The sequence below is a fragment of the Castor canadensis genome, chromosome 9 (genome assembly GCF_047511655.1).
Source record: "Castor canadensis chromosome 9, mCasCan1.hap1v2, whole genome shotgun sequence".
In the NCBI taxonomy this organism is placed as follows: domain Eukaryota; kingdom Metazoa; phylum Chordata; class Mammalia; order Rodentia; family Castoridae; genus Castor; species Castor canadensis.
The window spans coordinates 65314323-65334287 of NC_133394.1; the positions used below are offsets into that span (position 1 = coordinate 65314323).

Sequence of the window (19965 nt, forward strand, 5' to 3'; positions counted from 1 at the left end):
CAAACACATAACAAAATAATTTATTATAAACTAACACCATAACAAGAATGCAAAGGAAAAAAATACTTGAATATTTGTGATATTGGAACTGTCAGACACACAGAATAAATTAAAAGAACAGCAAAATTGTGCTTAACATCTTCAAAACAGTAGGAAAACAAGCTTGCAAACATTTTCAGGAGACATTTATCCATGAAGCAATAGTGAATATTTGTGCCTAAAAATTTAATGAAAATTAAACAGATGTATTTAGATGCATATTAGACACAGCTGAAGGGAAAATGCATGACCCTGACGACAATTCATAGAATATTATTCAGAATTAAGCATAGAGAAAGGAAAACAAAAAATATTAAAGTGCGAGTAAGAAACAGAGAAGATAGGAAAAGTCATGATGAATATCAGTCTTCTTCTAAAAAGAATTAAATCAACAACAAAATTAAAGTTAAACTTCCATGTAAAGAAACTACTGATAAATATGGAAAGTGATGTTTCTGAGCTTAAAAAGAAATCATATGAATTCAACTATCAATAGGCACCATTGATATCTTAATGTTTTTCTTTACATTTCCTTTGTGTATCATTGCACAAGAACGGCATATGACCAAAAAAAACTATATGTAACTGGGTATAAACTAATTATGAATTTAGAACTTCATTTTTTTTATGGGACTGGGGTTTGAACTCAGGACTTTGCATTTGCCAAACAGATGCTCTACCTCTTGAGCAACACCTCCAGTCCAGTTTTGCTTTGGTTATTTTACAGATGGGGTCTTGCAAATTATTTCCCCAGACTGGCCTCAAAATGTGATCTTCCTAATCTCAGCCTCCCAAGTAGCTAGGATTACAGGCATGATCCACTGGTGCCTGATTTAGAACTTTGTTCTTAAAGAAAAAAGATTTCAAGGATGAGAACACGATAAAGTGCTTCTATCAGAAGCTGTCATTCTGAAGGAAATATACACATGTGTATTTCACGGTAATGCAAGTGGTCCTAGTCCAGGAAAGTACTCTTGAGACAGAAGAAAGAATAAAAAGCAAATAAGAACAGGAAAGTACATTATTGCTTTTTAAAAAATAATAGTAATATGCAGTGTTTAAGTAAATGAAGAATTAAAAAGTAATAGCAAACCAAATTTTTATTTTATTTTATTGTTGTGCTGGGTAGGATTACATTGTGGCATTTACAAAGGTCCTTATAATGTATCAAATATATCATAATTTGAATTCACCCCTCCACCATTCTTCTCTATCCTCCCCTCACCCCTTCAAAAAATAGTTTCAACAGGTATCATTTTTCCATTTACATACATGTGTATACAGTATTTGCACTATATTCACCCTCCTACATCCTTTATGCACCTCTTACCTGTCTCACTGAACTCAAACACCCCAGGCAGTGCCTATTCTGACCTTCTGTCTCCAGATTTTGCAAAAGAAAGGAAAAACAAATGAAATTTTTGCTTGTTTAAAATAGCTACACAGGGAATTTCCTTGTGGCATTCCATGTATATATGTAATATATCCCAATTTGGTTCATTTCCTCTATTTTTTCTTTCTACTTTAGTCCCTTTCTTATGGTTGTTTCAACCACTTTTACAATTCTATATTTATTTTTGTATAAGAGTACATCAACCATATTCAGTTTAACTTCCTTCTTTTACCCTTTCCTTTTCATGTGTGACCTCCTCTTGGCATGTCCTGTTTTACATAATATTGATACACTTGTATTATGTCTGCATTCCACATATGAGAGAAAATAAGTGGCTTTCTTCTGAACCTGGCTAAATTCACTTAAGATGATGTTCTCTAGTTCTATTCATTTACTCACAAACAACAAAATGTCAGTCTTCTTTGTGGCTGAATAAAATGTTGTTGTATATAAATACCACATTTTATTAATCCATTCATCAGTAGTGGGGCATCTTGGCTGTTTCCATAGCTTTGTTATTGTGACTAATGCTGCAATAAACATGGGTGTTAAGGTGCCTTTACTGTAATCTGACATATTCCTTTGGATATATCACTAGGAGTGGAATTGCTGGATCATATGGCAGTTCCATTTTTAGTTTTTTGAGGAACATCCATACTGTTTTCCATAGTGGTTGTACTAATTTACATTCCCACCAGCAGTGTATGAGGGTTCCTTCCCACACCCTGCCCTGCATTCTCACCATTTGTTATTTGTGTTCTTAATGGTAGCCATTCTAACAAGACTGAAGTAGAAGCTCAGTGTGATTTTGATTTGCATTTCCTTTATGGCCAGGGATGCTGAGCATTTCTTCATGTGTTTTTTAGCCATTTGGATTTCTTCCTTTGAGAAAGCTCTGCTCAGTTCTTTTGCCCATTTCTTCACTGGGTCATTGATTTTTTGGGGAGTTTAGTTCTTTGTGCTCCTTCCTTGTATATTCTAGTTATTAATCCCTTGTCAAATGTACAGCAGACAAAGATTTTCTCCCATTCTGTGGGTGGCCTCTTCAATTTACAGACCATTTCTTTTGTTGAGCAAAGACTTTTAATTTCATGTAGTCTCATTTGCCAATCCTTTCTCTTAGTTACTGAGTCATTTGAGTTCTACTGATGAAGTCATTGCCTATGCCTATTAATTCTAGTATAGTCCCTGCTCTTTCCTGTACTAGCTTCAAAGTTTCAGGTCTTAGAGTAAGGTCCTTCATCCACTTTGAGTTGATACTTGTATAGGGTGACAAACATGGATCTAGTTTCAGTTTTCTGTAGGCAGGTGTTCAGTTTTCCCAGCAGCACTTGTTGAATGGTGCTTTGTTGAAAATCAGGTTGGTGCAGCCTCACACCTGGGTGTTCTGTTCTGGTATTCCCACTGGCCTCCATGTCCACCAAACTACACTATGAGTGAGGAAGTAAATGAATGCGTTTGAAATGTATACCCCCGATCACACCTATAGTCTCAGGACTGAGATCAGGAGGATCTCAGTCTAGGTCAGTTTTGGAAAAAAAAAATTGAGACTCCCATCTCCAAAATAACCAAAACAAAAAGGACTAGAGGCATGGCTCAAGTGGTAAAGCACCTGTCTAGTAACTGTGAAATCCTAAGATCAAACCCCAACTGCATCAGAACAAAAGTGTGTTATTCAAGAAGAAGCCTTCTTTTCCCCAAAGCATTGAATTATTTTAGATGTTGAGAAGATGCATTTTTCAATTTTGAGATATAAAATTAAATATCTTAATATCCACAGTGGTAGAGAAATTATGGAAAGAATACCTAATTAGTTAAAATGGTATGAGAAAAATCACAGACACAGCAAAATCATAAAACTAGAGAAATCACAATAAAAGCAAATTGCATACAAAACACAAACAAATAAAACTAACTACATTAAATGTAAATAGACTGGAAGCTCCAGTAAGATACAATTTGTTTTAGAGAGTTGACAAATATCTACATATGTAAAACACTGTGCCAAAAGACACTATTAAAATATTAGGGAACAGTCAGGCATGGTGGCACTTCTGCAAGCATAGCACTTGACTGAGGCAGGAGAATTGTGAATTTGAGGACAGCCTGGGCTACATAGTGAGTTCAAGGCCAGCCTGGAACACATAGTGAGACTCTGTCGCCAAAGCCAAAAGTCAAAAACAAAACAAAACAAAAACATTAGGATGCAGAAAGTAAGATAGAAAGAAAGACAGAAAAAAATTCTGTCATAATAATACCAATGAATAATGATTTCTTAGGTGTGTGAGCCAAAGTAGTTTTTAAGCAAAAACACACTATTTGAGATACAAGGGGTCATATCATAATTAGAGAAAAGCTTCCTGCATCCTTGTAATTAACCTGACATGGAAATAAATGAGAATAAGTTTGAGCTGTACACTGTCATAGGAGGAGGTCTTTGTCAATGTGTAAAATGAAAAGTTGAATAAATTGTTTGCTAAATAAGACTTGCAGGACAAGTCTTTTGGAGCAAAGAGGACATATCTTACCTAGTTTTAGGAAGCATGGTGTTCAGAGGGGGCCTCTCTAACGTGGAATTGGTGGAAGACTTGTTGACTTTTAACTGCGGAATTACAGTTTTAGAGAACTGAAGTTTCTAGAATTCACTGCTTTGAATTCAACATTGATTTGGAATGATTTTAACTGGCTCAATAATTTTTCTTAATAACATCAATACAGGTGGATAGGATTTTTGTCTTCATCTGTGTGATTTTCCTTATTCTTATTTGCATAAAGACCTTTCCTAATTATGAGACTAGGCCAATGTAGTACTTTGAGGGAAATTTCCATATGTTAATCAGAAAATCTAAAATACTATATTAAACATTTAGCATAAGAAATGGGAAAAGAACAGAGCTAGACCAAAGAAATGCAAACTTATTTGTGATGCTAAAGGTTTGGAAACCAACTGGATATTCAGACTGCATAAGAGGATAGCTTGAAAAGTAATGGGTCCATACACTTATGGTAAAAGGCAAAAAGCAGAAACAGCAGCCAAGATGTACACATAGTAATATGCAAACATCTTAGAAACATACTGCTTTGGTGAGTTATATAGATAATATGACACAGGCAAAGACACCTCCAAAAAGGAGAACTATAGGCCAATCTCCTTAATGAACATTGATGCAAAAATCCTCAACAAAATAATGGCAAATCGAATTCAGCAACACATCAAAAAGATTATTCACCACGACCAGGTAGGCTTCATCCCAGGGATGCAGGGGTGGTTCAACATACGAAAATCAATAAACGTAATAAACCACATTAACAGAAGCAAAGACAAAAACCACTTGATCATCTCAATAGATGCAGAAAAAGCCTTTGATAAGATCCAACATCATTTCATGATAAAAGCTCTAAGAAAACTAGGAATAGAAGGAAAGTTCCTCAACATTATAAAAGCTATATATGACAAACCTACAGCCAGCATTATACTTAACGGAGAAAAATTAAAACCATTCCCTCTAAAATCAGGAACCAGATAAGGATGCCCACTATCTCCACTCCTATTCAACATAGTACTGGAATTCCTAGCCAGAGCAATTAGGCAAGAAGAAGGAATAAAAGGAATACAAATAGGTAAAGAAACTGTCAAAATATCCCTATTTGCAGACGACATGATCCTATACCTTAAAGACCCAAAAAACTCTACTCAGAAGCTTCTAGACATCATCAATAGCTATAGCAAGGTAGCAGGATATAAAATCAACATAGAAAAATCATTAGCATTTCTATACACTAACAATGAGCAAACGGAAAAAGAATGTATGAAAACAATTCCATTTACAATAGCCTCAAAAAAAATCAAATACCTAGGTGTAAACCTAACAAAAGATGTGAAAGACCTCTACAAGGAAAACTATACACTTCTGAAGAAAGAGATTGAGGAAGACTATAGAAAGTGGAGAGATCTCCCATGCTCATGGATTGGTAGAATCAACATAGTAAAAATGTCTATACTCCCAAAAGTAATCTACATGTTTAATGCAATTCCCATCAAAATTCCAATGACATTCATCAAAGAGATTGAAAAATCTACTGTTAAATTTATATGGAAACACAAGAGGCCACGAATAGCCAAGGCAATACTCAGTCAAAAGAACAATGCAGGAGGTATCACAATACCTGACTTCAAACTATATTACAAAGCAATAACAATAAAAACAGCATGGTACTGGCACAAAAACAGACATGAAGACCAGTGGAACAGAATAGAGGATCCAGATATGAAGCCACACAACTATAAGCAACTTATCTTTGACAAAGGAGCTAAAAATATACGATGGAGAAATAGCAGCCTCTTCAACAAAAACTGCTGGGAAAACTGGTTAGCAGTCTGCAAAAAACTGAAACTAGATCCATGTATATCACCCTATACCAAGATTAACTCAAAATGGATCAAGGATCTTAATATCAGACCCCAAACTCTTAAGTTGATACAAGAAAGAGTAGGAAATACTCTGGAGTTAGTAGGTATAGGTAAGAACTTTCTCAATGAAACCCCAGCAGCACAGCAACTAAGAGATAGCATAGATAAATGGGACCTCATAAAACTAAAAAGCTTCTGTTCATCAAAAGAAATGGTCTCTAAACTGAAGAGAACACCCACAGAGTGGGAGAAAATATTTGCCAACTATACATCAGACAAAGGACTGATAACCAGAATATACAGGGAACTTAAAAAACTAAATTCTCCCAAAACTAATGAACCAATAAAGAAATGGGCAGGTGAACTAAACAGAACTTTCTCAAAAGAAGAAATTCAAATGGCCAGAAAACACATGAAAAAATGCTCACCATCTCTAGCAATAAAGGAAATGCAAATTAAAACCACACTAAGATTCCACCTCACCCCTGTTAGAATAGCCATCATCAGCAACACCACCAACAACAGGTGTTGGCGAGGATGCGGGGAAAAAGGAACCCTCTTACACTGTTGGTGGGAATGTAGACTGGTACAACCACTCTGGAAAAAAATTTGGAGGCTACTTAAAAAGCTGGACATCGATCTACCATTTGATCCAGCAATACCACTCTTGGGGATATACCCAAAAGACTGTTACTCCAGAGGCACCTGCACATCCATGTTTATTGCGGCACTATTCACAATAGCCAAGTTATGGAAACAGCCAAGATGCCCCACCACTGACGAATGGATTAAGAAAATGTGGTATCTATACACAATGGAATTTTATGCAGCCATGAAGAAGAACGAAATGTTATCATTCGCTGGTAAATGGATGGAATTGGAGAACATCATTCTGAGTGAGGTTAGCCTGGCTCAAAAGACCAAAAATCGTATGTTCTCCCTCATATGTGGACATTAGATCAAGGGCAAACACAACAAGGGGATTGGACTATGAGCACATGATAAAAGCGAGAGCACACAAGGGAGGGGTGAGGATAGGTAAGACACCTAAAAAACTAGCTAGCATTTGTTGCCCTTAATGCAGAGAAACTAAAGCAGATACCTTAAAGCAACTGAGGCCAATAGGAAAAGGAGACCAGGAACTAGAGAAAAGGTTAGATCAAAAAGAATTAACCTAGAAGGTAACACCCACGCACAGGAAATCAATGTGAGTCAACTCCCTGTATAGCTATCCTTATCTCAACCAGCAAAACCCCTTGTTCCTTCCTATTATTGCTTATTCTCTCTCTACAACAAAATTAGAGATAAGGGCAAAATAGTTTCTGCTGGGTATTGAGGGGGGGAGCGGGAGGGGGTGGAGTGGGTGGTAAGGGAGGGGGTGGGGGCAGGGGGGAGAAATAAACCAAGTCTTGTATGCACATATGAATAATAAAAGAAAAATGAAAAAAAAAAAAAAAAAAAAACAGAGGACAACAAAATTACATATTTTGTAAGAACATGCAAAAACAAAAGGAAAACACTCATTAGAATGCTTGCTTGGCATATGGTACATTGGGAGTGAAGTAGAGAGAGGAAGAGTGAAGTAGTAGATAATGGTAAACAGTAAAGTGATGGAAGAGGAGGGGAGAGGAGAAGAATAAATAGGAATAGCAGAAAAGTCTAGAAGGTAGAAGAGAGGGAAGGGAAAAGGATAACAAGGCAAAATAAAAATGGGAAAAACAGAAAAGGAGAAGAAATGAAGGGAAGGAAGAAAGGAAAAGGGCAAGGTAGAGATGGAGAAAAGAGAAGATGAAAGAAAAGAAGGAAAGGGGAGAAGAAAGGAAAGAAGGAAGGGTAGAGAGGAGAATATCCTTTATTGGAATCATTTGCTAATGCACTGTGAATTCAAGAGTGTGATTCAGTGGTTGATATGCTCTCTGTACAGGAATGAATATGGAAAGTTTAAACTGTCTGGGTCCACCATGGGAAGAGGATGGGAGAGGAAGATTGGCACCAGTGGGAAGGGGTATGTTGCGGTGAAAGGGGATAGGAGGATGAATACAGTGCAGAAATGTGTACATATGTATGTAAACGCAAAATGATACCTGTTGAGACTGTCCCAGGAACTGGGGGCAGGGATAAAGGAGAGCTATGTAGGGGATGAATTCAAGTATGATATATTTGATACATTGTAAGAACCTCTATAAATGCCACAATGTACCCCCATCCAGCACAACAATAAAGAAAAAAAAAGTACCAACTTTAAAAAAAAGAGAGAGTGTGATTCAGGGGCTGGTGGAGAGGCTCAAAGAGTAACAGTGCCTAACTAGCATGAAGCCCTAAGTTCAAACCCCAGTGTCACCAAAAAAAAAAAAAGAAAGAAAAAAAAAAAAGTGTGATCCACTTAACCTTCTTCACCAAAAGTCTAAAACATGAAAAAAAAAAAAAACAAAACCAAAAAACTCAGCTATTGAATGAAATAATAATGGAAATGTGTGTTTAGCATAGCAAATCATTATAAAACTAATTGTTTCAATATGTTCTAATGTTCAAATGAGCTGTGTTGTTTCCTTTTGTGCATGGTATAAAAGTATGCACCCCAAAGCCTACTGAAATTGGTGAACAGCTTGATCCTGAGAAACACCTAATGTCATCTTTACTAAATTCTAACCAAACAACCCTTTTCATAAGTAATTAAGCTTTTGGCAGAAAAACAAAATAAACTACATTCATATGGGTTTGTTGAAAGATGATTCGAGTAAATAAGTAGAAATGACCCTTGTGCTATTCATTGGTTAATATGTTCCATCATAAATTTGCTATTGACATATTTTGTGGATTTCCTGTTCTCATTGAATGTGCGTGCTGGTCTCTGTACATCTTTTGCTTTACTTTATTGGGAGGGATTTTTTTTTAATCATGTGTTATGTTGCTACAATCTTGAAATCTAAGAAAGAAAATGAAAATAAAATATAATTTTTATAAATAAAATAAAAAGAAAAAATAACATTTTCATTAAAAATGGTATCTTACTTTAAATTATGGACCTATATATGCATAATTATAATTCTGTATTGATGTTACCTACAATGAGAATACTCCTTTACGTAGTTAACTTGGGAAGCTACAGATTCAAGTAATACACCATTGCCTAAATCACTTTTTTTCCAGTATTGGGGATTGAAACCAAAGTCCAGCACTTGTGGCAGGAGTGCTACCGATTGAGCTAGGTATGCCTCCAGCCCTTTTGTTTTTATTTTGTTTTTGAGATGGATACTTTTGTTAACTTTTTCCAGAGTGGCCTCCAACAGGAGATCTTACGGTCTCTCCTTCAGCACAGTTGAAATTACAGGTGTGTACCACAATGGCCTATATCAAGTTTGATAATTTTCCCTTAGAATTGTCCAAAAAGTTATTTTATGTACTGAAGTGTATATGAATTTCCGTACTACTTTATTTTTACCATGTATTGTTTTTTAAACTTGAAATCTATGCATATGACATGGATTGAGTGCCCCCATTTCACAGAATAAATGATTTTCACCAAGTTAAATTCACTTGTGAATAAGGCTACTTTAGTACAATTGAGATGTGAAGATTATCCCACACACTGGGAACAAACACGCAAATGGACAAAGTTCATGATCTACAAGAATAGCCTGAGTGATTTCTTTGTATTCCTTCCTATCTGATCTGCGCTGAACTAGCAAACAAAACAAAACAAAAAAGAAAATGCTCTCCTAAATCATACAAAATAGCCATGATTTGTATAAAAACAAGTGACTTTAATCTACAAATCTTTAGCCAAATTGCACCAAAAATAATAGTATTAAAATTGTAACTTGCTGGCAGAGATAAAAATACTTGAGAAAAGGCTTTGAAATGTTTCTTTTTAAAAAGACTTCAGTCTAATTCTTTCAATAGTTTCCAAGTCTGAAAAATACAGAAATGGTTAAATCTAAGTTTCTTGTCTGTTTCTAATTCACTCATTATACTATAGTAGAAGAATATGCAGAAGCGAATGTTACAGTAAACAAAGGAATTGGTCAAAGTTTTAGAATTCAGGTTTCAATACACTGTGTCAGTTTTGGGTTACAGGCTGTCTACATCCACAGGGCTTGAATTAGACTGCCCTTTTGCTATTGATTGTTTTTTAACATTAGATAAAAGACACTGGGAGATTCTTAAAGATCTTTTTCTTTGCCACTATCCCTAGGCAAGAAAGAGGAATTAGCCTGGTAATCAGATCCTCAGTCTCTGCCTTTAATTTTACTCAAAAAATCAAGGACTGAAGACGTAAAAGTTAGAGACAGCAGAGGGCAGTATTGACTAATGTCTGAACTGTCTCCTAGCGCAAAGAGTTGAGTTTGGAGGGGTTCCTGTGGCAAAAATGTATGACATATGCCCTATATTTGCATTGTTTGGCTTAAAGTCATATTTTGTAAGTTGTTTCTCTTAAAGGGGAAAATTACTGACCTGATTTTTTCCTTTTAAAGAAGCAACACGCGCCATCACAAAAATGACTGCGGTGAATAGGAGAGTTCATCTCAGTGCAATGTGGGCATTTTTAGAAAATTAAATTTAAACTTCATTTCATTTATTTCCATTTCTTAAATCTATTCCTCCCTCATCCTCCCCCTCCCCCCAAAAAAACAAACAAAACAAAAGCTGTATTAGAATTCTCTTTGCTACAAAATGTCGAAGGGATTTCCACCAGGGATCAAAATTCCTAACTAACTTTAACAGGAAAAGATCCCCCTCTTTCCAGAAGGCTGCCATTGTTCTTGGTGGAACCCTAAGGTTGGCGGATTGACACCTGGAATCCAGTTGGGAAGACAAACAACACTCAGTAAACGCGTGGCTCTCTTCTTTCTCCGTGGGAAGTTAAAGCGTGGTTGGTACCAGGCCTCGATGTCCCTGTTGACCTGGAAGGTGGGGCGGCGCGGCAATTGGGTGCAGGTTTAGGGTTTAGCTCACCCTGGACTGCACAGAGCCTGCTGTGTACACAGGGGAGGGGTAGGGGGATTAGGCTTGGATTCTGTGGACCACATTGTTCGGAGGCTCTCTCTGGCATAGAAAGCAAAGGGGCAGGAAACGGTTAACGCCAATCTGCGCGGTGCATTCCCAGACAGGCTTTGCTTAATCCTTCCTCCCCGCTTTAACAGACCCCTGCCCCCCGCCCCCCCTCGCCTTTCTTTTATTCATCTCGACCCCCTTACCCCTGAGTTATTACTAGCATAACAACGTAACGGTCTTCCCCCACCTACCCTGCCACTAAAGTTATTTATTTGCAAACCTGACCCCACCCCCATCTATTCTGCGGGCAGCCTTTTGGTGGTATTGCGCTGACGCCGGCCAAGATTTAACCAAAGGCGGGGGGGAGAGGAGAGAAGAGAAGAGAGATCGGGGAATGATCACCCCCCCACACACACACAACCCGCCCGGTTCTCAGCTCCACGGCCTCGCTGGGTCCCCACTCCGACCGCCTCCGGCCCTCGGGAAGCCGAGTGACGAGCATCCCAAGAAGCCAGTCGGAGGCGGGGGAGGGCCAGGCGGTGCTGCGGCTGCTCCCGCCCAATGGGACTGGGGCGAGGGAGGGGCAGTAGGTGACAGGACCCGGAGCTAAGTGGAGTCCGCGCCAACTAAAGTTCGGGGATCAATGAGTGGCGAGTAAAGTTTCTGAGTCCTGCTCCAGTTCACGGTCTACCCTCTCCCGGTGCGTGTGTGTGTGTGTGTGCGTGTGCGCGCGCGCGTCTGCGCGCGCGGCAGGGAAGGGGCGGGGAGTGGGAGTGTGAGGGACCGCGGAGGCTGGGAGGGACCCGCGGAGCTCGCGTTGCACCGCGCTCCAGCTTCCAGCCCCAACCCCAGAGGAGAGCGCTGACAGGCGCCGTCCGGAGCTGCAGAGGGCACCGTCACAGCCCGGGCAGACCTCCCCGTCTGCACCTCCACCGCAACGGGGAAAGAGGGACCAGCCACCCGCCCCAAACAAAAAGCCTGTGGATTACAAAGTGAAACTGACACGGGACAATAAAAGCAAAGATAAGCAGGGTTGGGGCGAGGCGCACTAGTGTGGGTTCGGATCAGAGCCCTCCGAGAAAGAACTCCCTGGCATGGTGAGGAGAGGGGACGCTGGGACCGCGCGCCGCTCCTGCCGGACCCCCGTGAGGCCGAGAAGAAAGGGGGACCTACGCTCGATTTGGATGTACAAATAATGGGTGGGCAGGCGCCCTGGCAGAAGTGAAAAGATGCCGAGGAGCGCTGGCTGCTGCCTGTGTTGGACCAAGGGCGCGCAGCAGGAGCAGAGGCAGTGGCCAATGGAAGGGAAGGGACGGAACTAGCGTCTTGGGTCCAGGAGCCTCAGTGCCAAGGCGAGCGCCCGAACGCAGTCCCTACTGTCTGCGCGCAGACGCCGCCGCCTGGGCCTCGGAGGCCACTGCTGGAGGCCGGTTGTAGGGCGTTGCAGCCTTGTTCTTGAGGAGTGGGGACTCGAGGAAATTCCTCGTCTTCAGCTTTCGGGAAAGGAATTCGATTCTCCTGGTCTCCCACCGCTCCCTCCCCAGGGCGCAGCTGTGCTTTCGGTCGCCAGCTACGTTTGTTCTTCGCTCTTGGGTCTCCGCTGTGGGTAAGTTCTAAACTTTCTGAAGAGATCCCTGATTCCTCATGTACCTTAAATACGGGCCACCTCTCCCAACTCTCTTCCACAAGAGCGAGAAGGCTCATACTCTGGGTTAAAAACGAAGTAAAGGGAAAAATACAAGAGGTCTGAAAAACTTTCCTGCGAACTTGGCTCACAAGCGTGCCCCGCGGAATGCTTTGTCGCTTTTCATTTCAGCATCTCCCCTGCACTACGCGTCCACCTGGCTACCTGGAGCCTTTTGCCCGTGGGTCTTCCTTTTGTTGAACTGGGGGTCCTTTGAAATAGCAGAGGTCTCTCAGATCGAGCTGAATCCCTGTAAATATTATTCTGGGTCCTTCACCCCTTCTTCTCTTCATCGCACCATTCCAGGAAGCCAGGACCATGAACTTGGCAGCAGACAGGGCTCCTGGGCGCCAGTGGCTGTCACTGCAACCCCCATCAGTATTTCAGTTTCTTCGAGTCTTTTGGCTGCTGTCATTACTGCCCAGGCCGGCCTGGGTGTACGGGACTGAGCAGCGCCAGGTGTTCCAGGTGCTGGAAGAGCAACCGCCCGGCACTCTGGTAGGCACCATCCAGACGCGACCCGGCTTCACCTACCGGCTCAGCGAAAGCCACGCCCTGTTTGCCATAAACAGTAGCACCGGAGCTCTGTACACCACCGCCACCATCGACCGCGAGAGCCTGCCCAGCGATGTGATCAATCTGGTGGTCCTTTCCAGTGCTCCAACCTACCCCACCGAAGTGCGAGTGCTGGTCCGGGACCTCAATGACAACGCCCCCGTCTTCCCAGACCCCTCAATCGTGGTCAGTTTCAAGGAGGACAGTAGCAGCGGGCGTCAAGTCATCTTGGACACAGCCACCGACTCGGACATCGGCTCCAACGGTGTGGACCACCGCTCCTACCGCATCGTCAGGGGCAACGAGGCGGGCCGCTTCCGCCTGGACATCACCCTGAACCCGAGCGGCGAGGGCGCGTTCCTGCATCTGGTGTCCAAGGGCGGGCTGGACCGCGAGGTCACGCCACAGTACCAGCTCCTGGTGGAGGTGGAAGACAAGGGCGAGCCGAAGCGGCGGGGCTACCTTCAGGTAAATGTGACTGTGCAAGATATTAATGACAACCCCCCGGTTTTTGGCAGTTCCCACTACCAGGCGGGGGTGCCTGAGGATGCGGTTGTGGGCTCCAGTGTCCTCCAGGTGGCGGCGGCAGACGCAGACGAGGGCACCAACGCGGAAATACGTTATCGACTGCAGGACGAGGGGACCCCCTTCCAAATGGACGCAGAGACCGGGCTTATCACGGTGAGGGAGCCCCTGGACTTCGAGGCCCGGCGCCAGTACTCGCTGACCGTGCAGGCGATGGACCGAGGCGTGCCTTCTCTCACTGGGCGTGCGGAAGCGCTGATCCAGCTGTTGGACGTGAATGACAATGACCCGGTGGTGAAGTTTCGCTACTTCCCGGCCACCTCGCGCTATGCCTCAGTGGATGAGAACGCTCAAGCAGGCACTGTGGTGGCATTGCTCACCGTAACTGACGCAGATTCCCCCGCGGCCAACGGGAACATCTCTGTGCAAATTCTCGGGGGAAATGAGCAGCGCCACTTTGAGGTACAGAGAAGTAAAGTCCCTAACCTGAGCCTAATCAAAGTGGCCAGCGCCCTGGACAGGGAGCGCATCCCTTCCTATAATCTCACGGTTTCTGTCTCTGATAACTATGGGGCGCCCCCTGCCGCAGAGGTCCGGGCCCGCTCTTCTGTTGCAAGCCTGGTGATTTTTGTCAATGACATCAATGACCATCCTCCTGTCTTTGCCCAGCAAGTGTACAGAGTGAACCTGAGCGAGGAAGCGCCTCCAGGAAGTTATGTGAGTGGGGTGTCTGCCACTGATGGTGACTCTGGTCTCAATGCAAATCTGCGTTACAGCATCGTCTCTGGCAATGGACTAGGGTGGTTCCGTATCAGTGAACATAGTGGCCTGGTGACCACTGGGGCTGCTGAGGGCCTGGACCGTGAACTTGCTTCCCAGATTGTACTGAACATCAGTGCCAGGGACCAAGGAGTTCACCCCAAGGTTTCCTATGCCCAGCTTGTGGTAACTCTCCTGGATGTGAATGACGAGAAGCCAGTATTCACCCAGCCAGAAGGGTATGATGTGTCTGTGGTTGAGAATGCCCCACCAGGGACAGAACTCCTGGTGCTTGGGGCAACTGATGGGGACCTGGGTGATAATGGAACAGTACGCTTCTCCCTACAAGAGGCTGAGAGTGACCAGAGGTCTTTCCGCCTAGATCCTGTGTCTGGGAGGTTGAGTACCATCTCCTCCATGGACAGGGAGGAGCATGCCTTCTACTCCTTGCTGGTTCTGGCCACAGATCTGGGCTCTCCTCCCCAGTCAGCAGTAGCCCGCATAAATGTGACTCTTCTGGATGTGAATGACAATAATCCTGTGTTTTACCCAGTCCAATACTTTGCTCATATTCAGGAGAATGAACCTGGAGGGAGCTATGTCACCACAGTGTCTGCCACTGACCCAGACTTGGGTCCCAATGGAACTGTCAAATATAGTATATCAGCTGGGGACAGGTCTCGGTTTCAGATCAATGCTCAAAGTGGAGTCATTTCTACAAGAATGGCCCTGGATAGAGAAGAAAAAACAGCATACCAGTTACAAATAGTGGCTACTGATGGTGGCAATTTACAATCTCCCAGCCAGGCCATAGTAACTGTCACAGTATTGGACACTCAGGATAATCCACCTGTGTTCAGCCAGGCCGCCTACAGCTTTGTGGTTTTTGAGAATGTGGCCCTGGGATATCATGTGGGTAGTGTGTCTGCTTCTACCATGGATCTCAATTCCAACATCAGTTATCTCATTACTTCTGGGGATCAGAAAGGTATGTTTGCTATCAACCAGGCTACAGGGCAGCTTACTACAGCAAGTGTGATTGACAGAGAAGAGCAATCCTTTTATCAGCTGAAAGTGGTGGCCAGTGGGGGCACAGTGACTGGAGACACTGTGGTTAACATCACAGTTAAGGATTTGAATGATAACTCACCACATTTCCTTCAGGCAGTAGAGAGTGTTAATGCGGTGGAGAATTGGCAGGCAGGTCACAGCATTTTCCAAGCCAAAGCTGTGGACCCTGATGAAGGTGTCAATGGTATGGTACTCTATAGTCTGAAGCAAAACCCCAAGAACTTGTTTGCTATCAATGAAAAGAATGGTACTATTAGCCTGCTAGGGCCCCTGGATGTTCATTCTGGGTCTTACCAAATAGAGATCTTGTCATGTGACATGGGTGTGCCACAACTCTCTTCTAGTGTCATCTTAACAGTTTATGTCCATGATGTAAATGACAACCCACCAGTGTTTGACCAGATTTCTTATGAGGTCACCCTCTCTGAGTCAGAACCTGTGAATTCTCGATTCTTTAAAGTGCAAGCTTCTGATAAGGATTCAGGAGCAAATGGAGAAATTGCATACACCATTGCACAAGGAAACACTGGGGATGCTTTTGGCATATTCCCAGATGGTCAATTGTATATAAAAAGTGAACTGGACCGTGAATTGCAAGACAGATACGTTTTGCTGGTTGTTGCTTCTGACAGAGCTGTGGAGCCCCTTAGTGCTGCTGTGAACGTCACTGTGATTTTAGAAGATGTCAATGATAACAGACCCCTTTTTAACAGTACAAATTATACATTTTACTTTGAAGAGGAGCAGAAAGCTGGGTCATTTGTGGGCAAAGTAAGTGCTATAGATAAAGACTTTGGGTCAAATGGAGAAGTAAGGTATTCTTTTGAAATGGTGCAGCCAGATTTTGAGTTGCATGCTATCACTGGAGAAATTAGAAATACTCATGAGTTTGACAGGGAGTCTCTTATGAGGAGAAGAGGGACTGCAGTGTTTACCTTTATAGTCATAGCAACAGATCAAGGGCTCCCTCAGCCTCTCAAGGATCAGGCCACTGTCCATGTGTACATGAAAGATATAAATGATAATGCTCCTAAATTTTTAAAAGACTTTTACCAAGCTACAATATCAGAGACAGCAGCCAACCTGACACAGGTTTTAAGAGTGTCTGCCTCAGATGTTGATGAAGGCAATAATGGACTTATTCAGTACTCTGTAATCAAAGGGAATGAAGAACGGCAGTTTGCTGTAGACAGCACCTCTGGTCAGGTAACACTAATTGGCAAATTAGACTATGAAGCAACACCTGCCTATTCCCTTATAATTCAAGCAATAGATTCAGGAACAATCTCCCTCAATTCAACCTGTACCTTAAATATTGATATTTTAGATGAAAATGACAATACTCCTTCTTTCCCTAAGTTAACACTATTTGTCGATGTTTTGGAAAACATGAGAATTGGTGAACTCGTGTCCTCTGTTACTGCCACTGATTCTGATTCAGGTGACAATGCTGATTTACATTACAGTATTACTGGGACTAACAACCATGGAACTTTTAGCATTAGTCCCAATACTGGGAGTATTTTTCTTGCCAAAAAATTGGACTTTGAAACACAGTCTTTGTATAAATTAAATATAACAGCAAAAGACCATGGAAGGCCTCCTCGTTCAGCTACAATGTCAGTGGTGATACAAGTGAGAGACTTCAATGACAATGCTCCTAGCTTTCCTCCTGGAGACATTTTCAAGTCAATTGTTGAGAACATTCCCATTGGTACTTCTGTCATTTCTGTGACTGCACACGACCCGGATGCAGACATTAATGGGCAGCTGACCTATGCAATCGTTCAACAGATGCCAAGAGGCAACCACTTTAGCATAGATGAAATCAAAGGCACTGTATACACTAGTGCTGAAATAGATCGAGAGTTTGCTAATCTCTTTGAATTAACGGTAAAAGCCAACGATCAAGCTGTGCCCATAGAAACGAGACGGTATGCGCTGAAAAATGTGACCATTTTAGTTACAGACCTCAATGACAATGTCCCAATGTTTATATCACAAAACGCCCTTGCTGCAGACCCTTCTGCTTTGATTGGCTCCGTTCTGACAACAATTATGGCTGCTGACCCAGATGAAGGCGCTAATGGGGAGGTGGAGTATGAGATTGTCAATGGGGACACAGGCACATTTGTTGTGGATCGTTACAGTGGAGACTTGAGAGTGGCTTCTGCACTGGTGCCCTCGCAGCTCATCTACAATCTCATAGTCTCTGCCACGGACCTTGGCCCTGAAAGAAGGAAATCAACCACTGAATTGACCATCATTCTTCAGGGCCTTGATGGACCTGTGTTTACTCAACCCAAATACATAACTATTTTGAAGGAAGGGGAGCCCATTGGCACCAATGTGATCTCAATAGAAGCAGCCAGCCCCAGGGGATCAGAGGCCCCAGTGGAATACTACATTGTTTCAGTTCGTTGTGAAGAGAAAACGGTTGGACGCCTCTTTACAATTGGGCGACAAACTGGCATGATTCAGACTGCAGCCATTCTGGACCGGGAGCAGGGAGCATGTCTTTACCTGGTGGATGTTTATGCCATAGAAAAATCGTCTGCCCTGCCCAGAACACAAAGAGCAGAGGTAATGATTTTGTAGTCATTTATTACTTGCTGTTGATGTGATTTTTAAAAATGGTATTCCCTTTCTATTAGCCATCTATAATTGTTTACATTCAGTTTTATTAATGATTTATAAATAAGAGCATATAAAATGTTCAAACAACACTAACAAAGAATTTTAGAAAATGTAGCTTTAATTCTTAGTCACAATGTAGTAGTAAAGGCTTTCTCACTTTATCCTTCACCTCCTAGAAATCACATGTATGAAGCTGAAGAGAAATTTTTAGCCATTTCCAGGAGGAAGTAAATCCATTTATGTGGGCTGAATCACCAAATTTATGTAAATACCTTTCTGTGGAGGGTGGGCATATTTAGAATTAGATATCTTTGTTCCCAAGTAAAGAGTTTTGGCAGAAATCTGCAGGATACCATGGCTATTTGAGGTGAGTGGTGGTGGAAGTGGAAGTGGAGTGACAGTTTACATCAGGACAGTATTAACTTTCACATGCTCAGCAACTTGGTAGATTCTTTACAGACACGAGTAATTTGAATGTGTTAAGCCAAGTTTCAGAAGATACTTGATTTTGTCTGCCTCACATTTTAAGCACTATCTTCTGACTCAGTGTAATCATTTCTCCTTCCTCCTAAACTAAAGCAGGTGACGTGATGTAAATGATCAGAGGTTACAGGCTATTTCTTGAGACAAAACTGTCTTGGGTAAAGTCACGGTGTTGGTGCATGTTGTTAGGATTGCTGGTGGGTAAGAAATGGTATTTCACAGCCTAAGTCAAGAGAAATCTAAGTGTGCACTTCCCTGTGAAAACCCAGGTTATACCTCCAGGACTTGTTTTTCTCAGTTGAACTCTTCCAGTGTTGTTTTGACCATCATCTAGAATTGATACCTAAACTTGGAAAGCCCTTATTAGTCGTCTTCTAAATTCTTTCTCTACCTTTCCACTCCTGTCAGATGCTCTAGTGCCTGTCACTCAGCCAAAAACACAAAGTATCAAATGTGGTTTGTGATACTTGGCAGTGACCCAAACTTAACATGCTAGTGAAATTGAGGTTCGTGTGTTTGTTTTCTTGCTCTCTTCTGTTTTGTGGGAGATGAGGGCTTTTCTTCATTTTAAATGCTCATTTATTATTATTATGTTTAAAGTCCCTGAGATTATTTTTTCATAGGTAGTTGTATCTAGTCTATGAACTGAGTAGCATATTCATGTCTTAGAGGACATTAGAGATAATTAGAAATGTAATTCCTAACAGACGTCTTTCTTAGATACTATTTCTAGGTGGAATTCAATTTTATCTTACATATATATCCCTGAAAGTATTTGTAGACAAATAATCCTCTATTACCTATATATTTTTTAAAAGATCCTAAACATAGAAGCTGTTCGGTTTGGTTCAGGTCATGATTTATCATGATCTATATATAATTTTATTTTTATTTGGGATTATCCCTCTCCTAAAACCAACCCCTGTGTCTACTTTAATTCTCTGCAATTATTTTTCAGATGAAGAGATTTGATTAGTTTGAAAACCAAATATTTATTGAAGGCAGGCAAATCTGTCATTCCATATTATGAATGAAATTGGTAAACTATAAAACAAATGATGTCGATAGGTGTTTTTTAGTTGAGTTCAGAGTGAGAATGAATGGTCATTGGGAGATTTATTGTGCCTTGTTTATTTACTTACTAGATGAGCAAAGGTTGTCTCAGCATGCATGTGTTAAATAGCACCATCTCTGAAGCAGGCATGATGTACTAGAGAACAGTAATTATAAGTGCATTGTTAAAGGTGATAATGTGCTGGTTACTTTTAACCTCAAGTGATATCAGTGTGAAAAGTTACATATTTACTGTACTTAGGTCATGTAAGTATCCAAGGAGAATTCAAAGGATAACCTTTTTGCATTGAAAAAGTGTGTCAGGAACTCTGTGAACTAAAATGCTGAAATTGCAAACCA

The 19965-nt window shown here is 41.8% G+C and overlaps 1 protein-coding gene across 1 annotated transcript in view; it reads left to right on the plus strand.

Annotated features, from left to right (window-relative positions):
* Nucleotides 1-11387: 11387 nt before the first annotated feature.
* Nucleotides 11388-19965, plus strand: part of Fat4 (FAT atypical cadherin 4) — a 166940-nt gene continuing 158362 nt past the window's right edge. Inside the window, exon 1 of the mRNA XM_020188037.2 lies at nucleotides 11388-18015. Coding sequence (XP_020043626.2) covers nucleotides 12841-18015 — 5175 coding nt within the window. The 5' untranslated portion in view covers nucleotides 11388-12840. The remainder of the gene's footprint in view (nucleotides 18016-19965) is intronic.